Raw genomic sequence first — 15,545 nt, 5'->3', positions numbered from 1 at the left:
TCACCAGCATTTTTAAATTACTCTTCAAAATCTTTGAGTCAATGCTTTCAGAGTCAGGCTGAGAGGTGCATTCTGTTTTACTAAGGAGAAACCCCCCTGACTTCCTCTCTCACCCACTTTTGTGCCCAAGCTCCAATTCCCGTATCAAGTGAAAACTGTTGGAAGCAGCATTGTGGCTATTCCAGAAATGCAAAGGCCCACAGAAATGAAAGTCAGAACTCAGCACAGAGTGGCCCTGAATAACAGGAACTGAAAAAGCTGTGACAGCTGCTGTACCTTTTAAATAAATCAATACATGAATTATCCATGAGCCAGCACAGGTTTCCTGGTCCCTGCCAGGATGCTGTGCTACCTGTTGGCCTGTTCCACAACACAATTACCACACCAGCTGTAAGAATCACCTGCTTCCTGTAAAACAGGGCATGGCCTTAAATAATTTAAAAAAAACTTAAATTCTTCAGGAGCATCATTAAAGTGATGTCTGAGAGCTCCAGTAACATTTGTGTTGCTTCTGCTCTTTAATGGGCCTGATTTGCCAACACTTGAAGCTTTTCAGGCCAGGAGGGTTGACATGAAACCACATCCATCAATGATTTTTTGAAACAGTGGTACAAACTCATGGTTAAGTTCTCTCCATCCACCTCTGGATGGTCTCCAGCACACATTATCAACTCCAGGACAAGTCAGGCCAGTGCTCTTTGCCCACCACCATGCCCTAAAGGACAACTTTTACAGGTAAAGGGCCAAACTCCCCTGTCTGAACACCAGGAGTTGTTGTTATTTTCCCAGAGGATATGGCCATGACTTCAGGGTCCCCCAGAGCTGAGGGGCTGAGGCAGAAGGAGGTGTAGTAAGGTATAAGAAACGTAATACCTTGTGCTTGCGGAGGCTCCCGGGGCTGGTGGGCGTGGAGATCGGGGACTGCTTGGACTTGGGGGTGGACAGCTGGCTGCTGGAGGTCCCGTTGGCTGGCAGGAAACAAGACACAAGCTGGAAATCAGGCAAGCAAGGGGAAGGCTTTGCTCCTTTGGGGAGATGGAAGGCCTCCAAACATTTAACACCATGGTTTATTCATGTTAGGCAGGAGGAAAAAAAGAACAAACCAAGTGAACAGCATAGCTGTAAACAAAACTCAAGGATTTCAGCTGCAAAATACAGTGAGATACAAAATAAATTGAGGGAGCAATATTTCACCCAACAAATACTCACCAAGACAATCCAAGGCACATATCACCAGAAAAACAATTTCTGTGTTCTCAAACTGTTTAAGGGCATGACTGGAAACCAGAGGCTGAAGATATCCTGAATCCTACCCAAGCAAGATGAGATGTCAATTATAGAAATGAAAAATTAGACAAACAGCAGCATGGAATGCCCTGGATGTAGTTTGCTGTGGGTGGGATTAAGTGACCAAAGAGCCTGATGGAATTATGCTTTCAATTGTGACAGCTCAATCTACAAATCAGTTACTTAAAATTCATCAAGTACTTGAGTGTCTGGAGGAGACTGAAGAAGTGTATAAAGTATCATAGAGCAAAATGTGTGAATGTTGTATTTTTAAGAGCCAAACCAGCACAACTCTTACTTTAAAGCCTCAGAAAACCTCAGTGCTCTCCTCTGTTACCTCCTTGTCAGAAACAGGAGTAGCTCAGGTTTGCAGCAAAGGCAGAGGTCAAGCAGGTATGAAAAGAAACATGTGCTCAAAGCCCTGGGACAAAGGAGGAGCTGCCAGCACCTTAAAGCAACAAATTCATGGTGGTGTGGGTCCTCTGCCTTCACATCCATCATTTCCATGCACTTCCTACTCTGTTGGAAGAAGGTTATTCACCACACACAGCTTTTTTCCTATCACAAATGCACCTAAGTGAGGAAATGGATATTTTTAAAAGGTGGAAGAAATAATGATTTATAGATAATTGGGGAACAGTGTGACACTTCACCTCCTTATCTTACTCAAACCATGCTTTATTGATAGGGGAAAAAACCTGTTCTGGAAAAGCAGGAGCTGTTTCCTGCTGGCTCCTGCACTGAGCTGTGCCACTCTACAAAATGAGCTGCCCTCCAGGCTGGTGGGAAAAAAAAGTAGAGTTCTTTATAACTGTATGCCAAATAATGAAGGCAATTCAGTAAAAAAGAACTTGGATCTCTTTTATGTTTTATTTCACTGAGTGAATTTGTGTTTCCTATTAAAGAAAATGTGGGGAACAAGAGGACTGATATAATCTCCATTAGCTAGAATCCATTTCCAATTTCTAAAATGCCTCTTTCTTTATCTCCAATTGTCACTGATCCTTCCTAAGCTGAAGAATGCCACCTAACAACTCTGCAAGAAACCCCAATTTCCTTTCCACAAACAAGACTGGAACAACAGCAGAGCCAGTGTGCAGCAAAATGGATGTGATTGCTGCAGGGCAGGACAGAAATTCCCTAATACAATGAGAGTTTTAAGTGCTACAGCAGGCATGTAAATATTTTATGAGCATCAACAAAAAACCAGATGTGACATCCAGATCAGAAATGGAATGAGATGGATGGATATCATTACAAAGACAGCAGAATTTTGCAGCGGGAGCAACAATGAAGAAGCCCAGTTTAATTTTCTCTGCCTGCTAATGAAGAATAGTGCTCATAAGCAAACCTGCCTGCATTTCCTTTGAACTGAAATGCAAGAAAATAACAGGAGGCAAAGAGCAGGTCCCAGGTGGTGCATAACACTGCTGCTCCACTAAAATCTGCTGTTGATTTAGGGTAGCTCAGGATCTCACCTACACTCAGCTATCAGGAACTGTTCTTTAGAACCAGCTTTCCTTTAAATTCTTTGGGGTTTTTCCACCATTTTATTCTTTGTGCATTATGGCTTATTCATGGCATTGAATTTGTTCTGCAACATCGATTTACCTTAAAGTGTATCTGTAATATTCTTTAATTGAAGGAGCATGTGCACCTTTTTTCCACAGGATCCTCACCTCCCCCTGTGCACGAGGCAGTTTGTACTCAGGAGAGAAATCAGACTTGTCCAGCACATGAGAGGGAGGATGGAGAATATTCTTGTCGTATTTGAGATGAGAGATCCAGGGAGACTGAATTCTCTGTCTGCTTCCCCCACAGGTATTTTAGAATCACAGAAAGGTTTGGGTTGGAAGGGATCTTAAAGCTCATCCCATTCCACCCCTGCCATGGCAGGACACCTTCCCCTGTCCCAGGCTGCTCCAAGCCCTGTCCAGCCTGGCCTTGGGCACTGCCAGGGATCCAGGGGCAGCCCCAGCTGCTCTGGGCACCTGTGCCAGGGCCTCAGCACCCTCACAGCAAAGAATTTCCTGTTAATGTCTAAGCCTGCCCTCCTTTGGCTTAAGTCCATTTCCCCTTTGTCCTATCACTCTATGCCCTTGTCAAAAGTCCCTCTTCAGCCTTTTTTGAGGCCCCTTTTTAGGCAGTTTTCTCACATGGAATTGTTCCCTGAGTGTTGCTTAGGTTTGCTGGGATGACTGGGGCTCTGGATCCAGAGTTCATTGTCCCATTCCAGCTTCAGCCCATGCAGTCCCATCCTTGATGTTTTTCTCTCTCAGCCCACGGTGTTTGTGCTCTTGGGCTGAGATTTGGATCATTTGTCCTTGGTCCCAGCTGGAGCAGGAATTGTTTTGTGCCCCTGCTCTGTGCACAGAGCTCAGCATCCCCTCATATGAAACCCAGACCCACCCACTAAAGCAGCACAGAATGTGAAAAATAGAAAAGCCAAACCTGAGGCATCATGGCATTCCCCAGACATCTGCTGCCTTGGACACACTCATCCATAATGACCCCTGGGAGCAGCCCTGCAGCCAGGACAGACGGACACTCTGGGTCTGTTTGCTAATTGCTGCTGCCTGCTGAATGTGCTTTTGTCCCTCTGTCCATTAGTGGACTGAGACATGAAGGTCCTGCAGCAGCCTCAGAGCCCTGCTCATATTCTCCCCGGGCCAAATCAAGGCAAAGACATTTTCAAATTTCAGTTTAGGTACCTGTGACTGTCCTGGTTTTAATAATCATAAGCTCTCCCATCACAACACATGTTTTTATACAACTGAACCCTTGTTTGGCATGTCAGTTTGTGTAAGATAAATTCAAGTTTTTATAACAAAGAAAGAATGGTAAATGACATCATTATTTTCTCTCCTGTATTTCTCCCCTGAGATTTAGCTCTGGCTTTTGCTCAGCCTGACTCCTTATTGGAGCAGTCTGTTAAAGAAATTCTGCCAAACTTCATGCTGACCCTACTCCATTTAGATCTCATGGATCAGAGCAGAAGCACAGAGGCTCCTCATGCCCAGTTTTCCTCTGCCACGTTAGGAGAAGGAATTGGCTGGTGCCCTGCAGGTGAGGTTTGTATGGATTTCACTGCTCTGAGCTGGGTCTTTTAGCAAAGCTGACTCCTAGGAAGAAAGATTGAGGTTAGATATACACAGAAGCTTTGTAACTCCAATTTTGCCAGAAATCCACTGGCATTACTTGGGAAGAACAGAGATGGGTTGGGTGTTAGTGAGGGAAAGGAGAAAGGATTTCCCTTGGGAATACAAGGATTGGGGTGAGTTCCCATCCTTGGAGCAGGGACACACTTCTTTGTTCTGCATTCATTCATTTAATTTTCATTCATTCATTTAAATGACTGCATGGTAAGAGAAAAGCGCTGTGCCAAGAAAATAATGTTTAAATTGCTTCTGTGGATTTGCCACCTCACTTTTTTGGATATCCTGGGAACTGAAGGGCTGTGGCTGCCTAAAGGGATTGAGCTTTCCACAGTGAGGCTCACTGGGACGTGGGCTCAGACTCCTCTCACCCAAAGATTCCCCTCCAAACCTGCCCAGACATCAGTGCCCAGATATGTCACAATGGCCTTGGAGACCTTGGTGGGAGAATAGGATACAGAAACGTGCACAGAAAAGAGCTGGGAAGAACAGAAACAACACAAAACCAAGGAAACGCTCGTGAGTTTCCACATGACAACCACAGCAGAGGGAAAGGCAACAAAGACAAAAGGTACAAATGGGTAGGAGAGCAAACACACAGCAGAAATGTTGCATATATTTGAAGTAAAACTGCTTTAAAATAGTTTCACACATTAAATGGGAGAGATTCTGGGGGGGAAAAAAATAGGTCAGATCATCTTTTATTAATCAGACTTCATTCAGCTTTCTTTGCTTTTTGAATGTGATAACTCCAAAATCTCATCTAAATGTAAATATTGGTTCTTAAAAGATGTGTAAATCCACTTAATTTATTACCAGTTCAATACAAGAATACAAAATAGTATTCTTTTTCTCTCTGCCCTGAGAAAACAAGAGTCTTCTATTTTTCAGTACTAAAAGAGCTCAGTCTTTTTATTCTCATTAAGCAGGACAAGTGCCATTTTTTCCTTTATTGAAATTACAGGAAAGCACGAAAGACTCTTGTCTGGATGGATTAAAGAAACCTGATTTGCTCTTCATTACTGACCTTAACTCCAGGAACTGGTTATTGTTCAGTTTTTCTGGTTGTTTTAATCCCCCCCTGAAAAGCTCTGCTAAGTGTGTTCATTAAAGCTCATCAGATGAGTCACCATCCTGGGCCTGGAGTCGCTCAATCAGTTAAAATCAGGCACACAATAATTGCCATTTCATATTAAAATCTATGCTCTGCTTCTGGTGGGACTCAGCACCTGATGCTTGTGGAGAAGGTTTAAAGCTGCTCATGCATGAGCTGACTCCCACATCACTGAGTGTTACTTCTGGGTTTTGTAAATCACATTTCCCATTGTGCCTTCAATGTGCCTACACAGCTTCAGCAGGCATTTGGGCTTGTGAAAATGGTTAAATTATGGCAAGCCTGAGTTTGAGAATAGCCAACAATGGAATCTTGAAGAAAAACTGTATGAATGCAAAATCACCTCAGAAAGAAATGTTCTTTAAAAAAATACAGAGTCTTGGCATGTGCCAACCAGTTTCACACTGTCCCTTTAGGTAGCTGAAGAACACCCACACACCCTAAATAAATGAACTGCTTCCTGGGGGAAATCCTTCTGACGACTGCCAAGAGAATTTTCTGACTAATAATCCCATTTCTACTGATGATCAGCTGTTGTGTGATGTTCCCATGCAATATGCAGCATGTTAGCATGATGGTGAAAAGGAATTTTTAGTTTATATGAGCTGTGTTGATGGTGTGGGACACCTGAACTCAAGCTGTGAAGCTCTCCTGGAACTCTGACATGTTTAATTGATGATTTGGCCATTTTAGTCAGAGGCCATGTCTGGTTCTCCTTTGGAACAGAACAGGCAGGCAGGTGAGAGATCAATCATAACCCCAGAAACTCTCCATGACTCTAAAGACTGACAATTACCAGAATTACTGCAATATGCAGCCCAGCCTTGGACTGACAGCCCTGCAGCTCCCCACGTGTTCTGCCAACCCAGGTGCTGCTGCAGAAGGAGGGAACCATTTCAAATGGTGCAAGCTGCTGCAGCAAATTAGGATTCCCATTTTCCCTCTCTTCCATTACTGAATGAGTGTCTCAGTGTCCCATCAATAAGCCCATCAGCAGTTCTGCAATTGCAAGGTCACTGGTCTCCTTTAAATAACGATTGCAAGGAGCCACTCCTGACCTGTGCAATAATCACCATTTGCTTTGCACAGGAGGTTACCCTAAATCACTCTGTATCTGCAGGGACCATCTAAGAGCACTGTGGGCCTTGATTTCCTGCCTGGGGAACAGAAACTTCTTTTAAAACATTTTGGGGAAGGAGCTGTGAGCCTATGGCTGGAACAACCTCAAGCCGCGACCGCACTTCACCAACCAGGAGATTCCTTCCCAATATTTATTAGCTCCTTGTTTCCAAGAGACACCTGAGTTTCCTTAGCAAGCACAGGGAGTTTGTGCTTTTCCCTGGAGCACAGTGAAAGGCAGACACCAAGAAACAATCACTCACCATCTTGGTGGTTACCTGAATCGGCCGGGGACTTGCTGCGGCGCATGGGCGCGGGGCTCTTGGCCGAGCTCTTCTGAGGGGTGGGGGAGGATTTGCTGCCCGTGGCACCTGCTGGGCTCCCCTTCATCACCCGGCACTCTGGGGGAACACAGACCCACCTGGTTATGGCCCTGCTGTGGAACAGCCATGGCAGCTCAGTGCCTGCTTCCCCAGAGAGATGCAGGGAATCCCAAGGGCAAGGGAAAAGCTGATATGGTCCCTTGTTCTCCAGGGCTGAAAGGAGACTCATCAAGGGGAGGGCAAAGAGAACAGCTCTGCTCCTCTAGAGGAGCTGCTGAGGCTCTGTGGTGTCAGGCTGGCTCCCACCAAACATTTTCTGCCCTTCCCTTGGCTCTCCTGAGCACAATGAAAATGGCCAACACTGACTGAGGGAACACTCAAGAAAATCCAGTTAATTTGCTGTAACCCTCCTGTGTCACAGACATCTTTTATGAAAAATCCTTTCCTTAGGATCTTTCCTCCTGAGAAGTTGAGAGGCCTCAGGAACAAAATGTAACCAATGGTTATCTGCTGCTGTGGAATGCAACAGGTGCATCTGGGATTGGGCTCATGTGGTTGTTTCTAATTAATGGCCAATCACAGTCAGCTGGCTCAGACTCTCTGTCCGAGACAGAAGGTTTTGTTATCATTCTTCTTTCCTATTCTATTCTTAGCCAGCCTTCTGAGGAAATCCTTTCTTCTATTCTTTTAGTATAGTTTTAATGTAATATATATGATAAAATAATAAAGCAAGCCTTCTGAAACATGGAGTCAGATCCTCATTTCTTCCCTAAACCTGAGACCCCTGTGAACATGGTCAAACTCCTGGTGAAGACCCAGTCCCAGGAATGATGAGTGCCCTTTCTGCAGGTGCAGAAAGCCAGCAAACAGCTCCTGGTGTGCTGTAAATGAAGCCTCCAAGTGGCAGATGGGGCAGCTGCCCCAGGAGGCTTTCACCCAGCTGGAACCAGCCTCTTCTGTCCTCAACAAGCTGCAACTTTTCAGATGCTCAAAGCACAGGAGACAAAATGGTTTCACAAAGCACATCCTCTGTCCTGGCCACTCATCCCTTTCAGCAAGGTTTGTATAAACAAGCCCAGCAGATTTATGTACTGGAAGATGTGAGCAGATGAGGACCCCAACTGTGCTTCCTTAAAAACTAAATAGGCCAGGAAGAGTGGAAAATGTAAACATGGTCTACAGAGTCCTGCAGAGGGGAACTGAAATGCTAACAAACCTCCACGTGTCCCAGGATTTCAGGCATGCCTGATCTTCAGAACTGGGTTTTATTTACATTGACAGCTAACAGAAAAGGAACTTTCCACCCCTCAAGTTATTAACTTAACCCAGTTAAGAAGAAGGCAATAAAAAAGGGATTTCCTTTTTGTCAAATGTTAGCTGGTTCCACCTCATCTCCTCTAACAGCTTGTCCTCACCAAGATGTGAAAAATGTGTCTTTTTTCCAGATGTGAATTACGTGTTCCACATGCAGGCAGCTTTTTATGGAAAAGTTCAGCTCAGCCCCACATGCTCCACACTGAGGACCCCTGGAATGGAGTCTCCAATGGAATTAAGACAGCACAGAGCAGATAAATAATTGGTCAACCAAAAGCAAGCTGTCTGACCTAAATGTATGTGTTATTTAATTATATATCAGTGTATCTACAAAAATGTAATTGCCTTCAATTTTTCCCCAGGCTTTGCTCATTCTCAGCCAGCCAAGGCTCCATTTCTGCTCCTTCTGGATGGTTTGAGAGAGTTTTGCTGTTGGGCCATGCAGCACAAGAATGTCAGGAGAGGAGGCCTTGTGCTCCAGGGATGCTGCATGGCAAGAATTAAACCTACAGTCAGCTTATTTTCTCTCCTGCTAAATCAATTTTCTAAACTGTAAATCAGGGATAGAAAAGGTTGTGGTTTTTTCCTTCAAAAATACTTGAATTCTCACAGATGATGTCACTTGAAAGGCTTGTAGAGGTCCAGCCCTAATATAGCCCAAATTTTTTGGGGCTATATTATACACGAAGAGCAGTTCTGCTGTTGTGAGGGGACTCAAAGGGTGTCAGGCAGCTATGTTTAGTCACCTGAACTACTCACTAAAAAAAAAATAAACCAAAAAAGTAAAAATACTTCATGTTAGGTCTTTGCAAGAGCTTCCAAATTTATGCTTTTCCCAGGGGAGTAATTCCTTGGAAGGAAACCTGGCTTTGCATTTTCCAGCACAGAAAGGCTGACTCTGAGGAATTCCTCCAGCTCAGCCCTTGGCAAGTGTCAGAGGCAATCCCTGAGCTTTTGCAGGAGGTGGAAACCTGGCTGTGCTGAGCTTGGTGCGAAAAGGCCTCTAAATGTCACCAAAGTGTGACATTTCCACCATGCTGAAACCAGTGGGTACAAAAGGGACAGAGCAATGTCATCTGGAAGGTGCTCAGCAGCAGGATTAGAGGGTGGAAGCTGTGGTGGGCAGCCAGGAGGAAAAAGATGACATAATCCTGTCTTGTGCTGTTTCTCGTTTTGTTTCCTGACGTCCTGCCAGAGTGAACATAATAACCAGCAATCCTGGTGTGTGTCATGCAAACAGGCAGGAGAAATTCCCCCATGACAGAGGAGATTTTATTCAGCGACACTCATCTGCAAAAGCTCAGGATTTGCAGCTCTCCTGGCAGCATCTGCTCCAGAAGGAGGAAGGGTGATGGGTGTGCAATGGGGAAACACTGCTGAGGCTCCTCATCTGCTCCCTGGGAGCTGCAAGGCTCCTCCAAAAACACCTCTGGAGCTGCTCACTGCCTTCCCAACAGCAAACTTGGCTTCCTTCTGCCAGAGAAATCCAAGCTGGAGAAGGGAGCAGTGCCCAGAGGAGGCAGAGGGCTGGGATTTCCATCCAGTTGCTCTGCCAGGGCTGCATCCAAGCTGTTTTCCAGCGTGGAGCTCCCTGTGGAGCTGACTCAGCTGCTGAGTGGTGAAAAACAACGTGAAGCTCAGCTTACAGATCACTTCCCCAGCCTGACACAGGCTTTATTCTCTGCCTGCAAAGGCTCAGCTGAACCTTGGAAACTTCCTTTGAATTACCCCAAGACCATCAAATGGGTTCATCTGGAGTACACAGGTCAGAAGTACCTAAAGAAGCACTTTGGAAGCACTAAAATAAACTCAGGCTTGCAAGGGAGTAATAAAAAACTCAGTGTTTGGAGATTAGAGGCTGCTTGGCTTCCTGGCATCCAGCAAAAATCCTCTTTGGTCCTCAATACAGAGCCAGTTTGCAGCATATAGGACAGGATGGGGCTTGTGTTCCTCACACAACACACCTAGAGCTTTGGGAAGTGTGCCTACATGCTTGGAGAGCACTTTATTTCAGTTTAAATGGTTAAAATGACATTAATTTCCTCTTGCTGCACTCACTGGCACCTGTAGACAGGTGGGTACAGTTGCCAGGTGGGGTGGGTGATAAGTCCTACAAGTAATCTCTGTATATTCTGTAAAATCAAAGATTTCATGGTGTAATTGATCACAGACTCACATTATTACAGACTTCTGCTGGCAGTGGTGACAAGGAAAAATAACAGTGCTGTCCCAGCCATGCCCCCAAAAAGGGAATTATTGCCCTGCTTTTTGAATCAGTAGAAGTAAGCAGTGGAAATGTGATTTTTTTTTCAACTGTTGCTTGTTTCCATTTTTAATATGCATATGTCTACATAAGGATGATTAGTTCTCAAGAAAAATGCATCTCTCTGAATGTGACTGGAGAAAATTGAAAGTATAAACACTCCCAGATTTTGCAGTAAATGTCAAAATTCTGTAGGACTTAATTTATTCTGACTATACCTCAGTCAGTATTTGCCTGATTATAATTCTGCTGACTGGATAAGTATCCCAAAAGGATGTTAAATGTCATAGCAGCCTTCTTGAGCCAGGTCTCATGAGCTCTCAGAGGTCTATAACACACCCAAGACAGCTCAGCTACCCTTGGAGGCATAAAAATCAGCAGGATGGCTTCTGTTGCAGTGTTGGAAACAAAAAGGTTTAAGAAAAGGCAAAATAACAAACAGAAAAACCGAGCCAGGTGCAAGAGGTTCTTGCTCCTGGTAAAACACCCCACAAAAGCCATCAGTTCCTTTGTTCACTTCTATTTCTAGTAAATTGCCCAAGTGAGACTTTTTGGCCTCTGTCCAATTAGCTATCCTTGAGTTTGAAATTCTGTCCCCTGAGCCTATGAAGTGGCTTTTTTCAAAGAGAGAAACTTCTGGGCTTCTTTCCTTTTTGAAGAGACAAAGGACAGTTTTGTCACTCCGTCAACAGAAAACACATTTGTCGCAGACATCTTTTGTGAAAAATCCTTTCCTTAGGATTTTTCCTCCTGAGAAGCTGAGAGGCCTCAGGAACAGAATGTAAACATTGATTATCTGCTGCTGTGGAATGCAACAGGTGCATCTGGGATTGGCCCATGTTGGATCTTTGTAATTAATGGCCAATCACAGTGAGCTGGATCAGACAGAGAGTCCAAGCCACAAGCCTCTGTTATCATTCTTTCTTCTTCTATTCTTAGCTAGCCTTCTGATGAAATCCTTTCTTCTATTCTTTTAGTATAGCTTTAATGTAATATATATCATAAAATAATAAATCAAGCCTTCTGAAACATGGAGTGAGATCCTCGTCTCTTCCCTCACTCTGAGACCCCTGTGAACACGGTCACACACATTCCTGTAGTTAAATTCCATGTACTGGGTCTCATAAACCAGCCCAGAAGCATGCAGCACTGGGACCAGGCAGGAGCAGGGGAAGGGCAGTGCAGGAAAGGCTCAGGGTGGGTTTGGTGTTACCGCTCTCGTCCAGGGAAAAGTCGTCCTGTGCATAGCGGAACTTCTCAGGGCCACAGGCGATGAACACATCATCATCCCCAAAGAAATCGTGCAGACAGGTCACCTGCAGGGAGAGCAGAGGCATGCATTTCAGTGGGAATTAATTACTTTATTGTGCTATATTATTCTATACTATATTACACAATGTTACATTACATCTAAACAGAATCTGCCAAGCACTCAACTGCAAGAGCCCGAATGAGAGATGTGGGACTCCAGGCAGCTCTTGAAAATGCAGTTTATTGTACCAAAGAGGTTACAGCATCCAGGGTTGTGGGTGACAGAGCTGTGCCCACAGCTGTCAGCTCCAGCTGCAGGCAGGCCTGGAGACCCTTTGGTTTAGGTTACAATGCATTTTATACTTTGCTGAGCATCTTAATACAGCAGAACCAATCTATACCTTAACTATTATCTATAGCCTATCATAACTACTATAATTACCATATTCATGTTACTATTCTCCAATCACTCAAAGTCAGTACATTACAGTTTAAGCTAGAAGTTCTTTTTCAGTTTTCTTGCAGTGGAAAATTCTGAGACCTTTTTTCTACTTACCACATTTGCTGACTTGTTTGCCTGTGCTCTCTTTCTGCTTGGTAAAAATATCCTCTTGTTTGGGGTGGGTTTATCCTTTGCTCTAAGCCATAAAACCCATTCTAACTAACACACCCTTGGTTATCCAGTGAGACTGGCTCAGCAAAGTTTTTCTTCTATATCAAAACTTGCTTCCATCTCTATTCCTTCATCAGACTCAACATTTAAAAATCTTTCTGCCAAGCACACATATTGTGAGACTTCCTTGTCAAACTTTCATCCTTCCCAACACTCAACCCTGCACACACTGCCCAGAATCTCATGACTGTCCCCCAACAGTCCCAACACACACACACACACCTGGGCCTGACAGGCCAAGGAAACAAAACACCATCACTGTGGGTAAACAATCTCCATATTGCATTCTACTTTGGCACAACACAGGCACAGCAAATGAGATAAGAATATCCTTGTGAAGAATTGTGCCTTGCTTTTCTCTGTGAAGAGAAATGTGGGGCTGCAGTAGAGTCCTGATGGGGCCCAGCTCTGGGGAAGCAGAAGGGGGCTCTGCCTCTCTGCTCTTCCCCCACCCCAGGTTAATGTGGTCCTGCTTTCCCTAGGGCTGGTGCTCATCACACAACTGCCCAGGGCTGGTCAAGCCTAACAAAGGCATTAAATAACCCCAAAAAACAGAGATGAGACCCCCAAACAACTCCCTTGCAAGGTCTTGGAGGTTTGGCCTTTCCCACCCAGCTGACAGGATACATCAGTGACCTGAAGGAATGACACAGCAACTTCTAAAATATGAACAGAGGTGCCCCTGTGCCACACTGGCAGGGTTGTGACACCACTGCCTGTGTTGGGGCTGTCTTGGTACCCACAGAGCCCAAACCCTCAGAGAATCACTGGGGATAAGCACAGGTGTAGAGCTGTGACTCCTCCTGAGCAATCCTGGTGACAAATTTAAAGCCAAAATGTTTTTCTGTGCTATTGGTGAAGAAACCCAAAGTATGACAGGACACCATTCCCACCACAGCACCATTTAAATCCAGATTTACTGCAGGTGTTGTGCCAGCCTCTCCCTCACTGAGTGCCTTGCTCCCCATTTTTGCCACCCTCAATAAGAGGAAGTTTTATCTTGCAGCACCTGGAGCTCCAAACTCTGCCTTGCCTTGCAGCAGCAAACAGAAACAAAGCACAGGATGTGGGAGCCCCAGATCCATGGATTTAATCAGAGAACTGATAGCTGGGAGTTTAGAAATGTGAAAATGCTTTCAGGCTGCTGAGAGAAGAATTTAAAATCCCATCAGGCTGGGAGCTCCTCCCCATTTTGAGCTGGCAGAGATCTGCAGATGATGGACTTGCTTTAACAATTCCTAACACTCTCCTGATATCCCAGATGCCCTGACCAACTGTTGTGTCAGGAGCAGCACAAATGCTCACCTGCAATCACCCCAGGGTGGAACAGCTCCAGCAGAGCCAGCACCCAGCAGAGCCCAGGGTGGCTTCCCAAAGCTCCACTTTCCCAGGAAACCCTTCCAGGCAAGCCCAGGGTCAGCAAGCCCTGGTGTTTGCAATGGAGGTGAGAGGCTGAGAGCTGGTGCTGAGCAGGGTTTTACCATGTCTGGGCACTGGGAGGGACTGCAGAGAGCACTGGAGATCACCATGGGGAGCTCACTGGAGGCAGAGCTGAGCTTCTGTATCTGCTGATCTCCTGGAGCTGGACTGTGAAAAGTTAATTTCAAGCTCTAATAAATCAACTCTAAAGAAGGCTTTTGGCTATCTTAATAAGGCTCAGTATTTCACACTGGTTAGTATAATGTATAATTAAAGCACTGCCCGTGAGTGCCAGCTCTGGTTACAATGCCAAACCTCAGTGAAAAGAATGTTTTTCACATTGTCATGACTTTCAAAATGGAGCAGGCTGAAATCTGCCATGCCTTTGATGATCAGAGTTAAAATTTCCTCTGCTAACTCCAGTGAATTCCTATTTTTGATTGTCTAAAATTAGATTGAAAATAGCTAACTTCATCTATAGAGAATTCTCCCAAAGAAAAGATGACATTTCAAACCAGCACTTGGTATTACAGCCCTCCCCCTGAGGATGTGTGGCACTGGTTCATTTGCAAATAATTGGGTTTGGCTCAACCCACCAGTTCCCATCTGAATGCTAAGTACCACACTTGCGCCACTGAAAAGACCCATGGGTTGCTCTGCTCCACTGTGCAGTTAAATCTGTGATCTAAACTTGGATCAAAAGGCTTCAGAAATTTCCCAGCCTTTTGTATGACATCAGAAAGAACCCACAGAGGCTTTTGTTGTCTCCAGGTCAGAAGTCCAAGTGTGGATTTTGTCCTTGACTGCCCACAACCACCCCAAGCAAAAACAAAGTCCAGGCAATCAAGAAAATCTTCAGATCCAAGGGTCCAAACACAATGGAGAAGTCCCAGAGTGTCCACGGGCAGGAACCTGACTGCATTTCAAACAGAGACACTTGCAATTCACTTTTCTGCATGCCTGCTCCTCCAGGGAGCAGTTATTGTGTGTAAATACACACAGTAGTTATATTTACATATATATATATAAAATAATAGTTATGAACAGCCGGTGAGCACTGGAGGCTGGTACAGAATTCAATCATCTACTTGCTGAACTCTGAATATTCAGGAAACAATCACTTCTGCCTTTGCCCTATTTGTTCCTTTTTTGTTTCCTGTTGTAACTTCCACTACTAAGAGCTCACCACAACACAGCAGAAAGGGCAGCCAAAACCCAACCCCAGCCTCCTTAAACAGTGCAAAACCTTTCTAAAACTCAGAAAATAACTGGGCTCCTGTGCTGGGGGGCCTGTAGCTCTGCTGCTTATGTTCACCACGTGTGTGGTATTTTCTATTTACCTTTTGTTTATTCAACCCCAGACCCTGATCACTGCTCTGAGCCCCTGAAACACGTCCCAGATGGGTTCCTGCCCAGAGGAAGCCACTGCAGTGAACTTTCTTTGGGGAAAAATGTGATTTCTCTGCTGGATCTGAGAGCACCAGAGCCAGCTTGTCTGAGGGGGGCATGGAAAAGGGAAAATGGAAAAAAGAAACGCACCAGGAAAAAGCCCTGGATATGCTCATCCCTGCAGGACATGAAGCTGGGAAGTGAGGCCATGCTGGGATAACTGGTTTGAGACCTCATT

The 15,545-nt window shown here is 45.0% G+C and overlaps 1 protein-coding gene across 3 annotated transcripts in view; it reads right to left on the bottom strand.

Annotated features, from left to right (window-relative positions):
• The window catches only part of DCX (doublecortin), an 82,024-nt gene that overhangs the window by 13,500 nt on the left and 52,979 nt on the right, over positions 1-15,545 (bottom strand). For 2 of the 3 annotated variants that reach the window (XM_036401926.2, XM_054516302.1), the window contains exons 4-6: positions 11,789-11,891; positions 6,939-7,076; positions 874-968 (exon numbers count right to left, since the gene is read on the bottom strand). In XM_036401926.2, the coding sequence (XP_036257819.1) occupies positions 874-968; positions 6,939-7,076; positions 11,789-11,891 (336 nt within the window). The remainder of the gene's footprint in view (positions 1-873; positions 969-6,938; positions 7,077-11,788; positions 11,892-15,545) is intronic. The other variant, XM_036401928.2, reaches the window with a different exon arrangement.

This window comes from Molothrus ater, chromosome 14 (assembly GCF_012460135.2).
Source record: "Molothrus ater isolate BHLD 08-10-18 breed brown headed cowbird chromosome 14, BPBGC_Mater_1.1, whole genome shotgun sequence".
Classification (NCBI taxonomy): Eukaryota; Metazoa; Chordata; class Aves; order Passeriformes; family Icteridae; genus Molothrus; species Molothrus ater.
The sequence above is the reverse complement of the archived record's forward strand: the minus strand, read 5'-3'. Positions and strand labels throughout refer to the sequence as shown.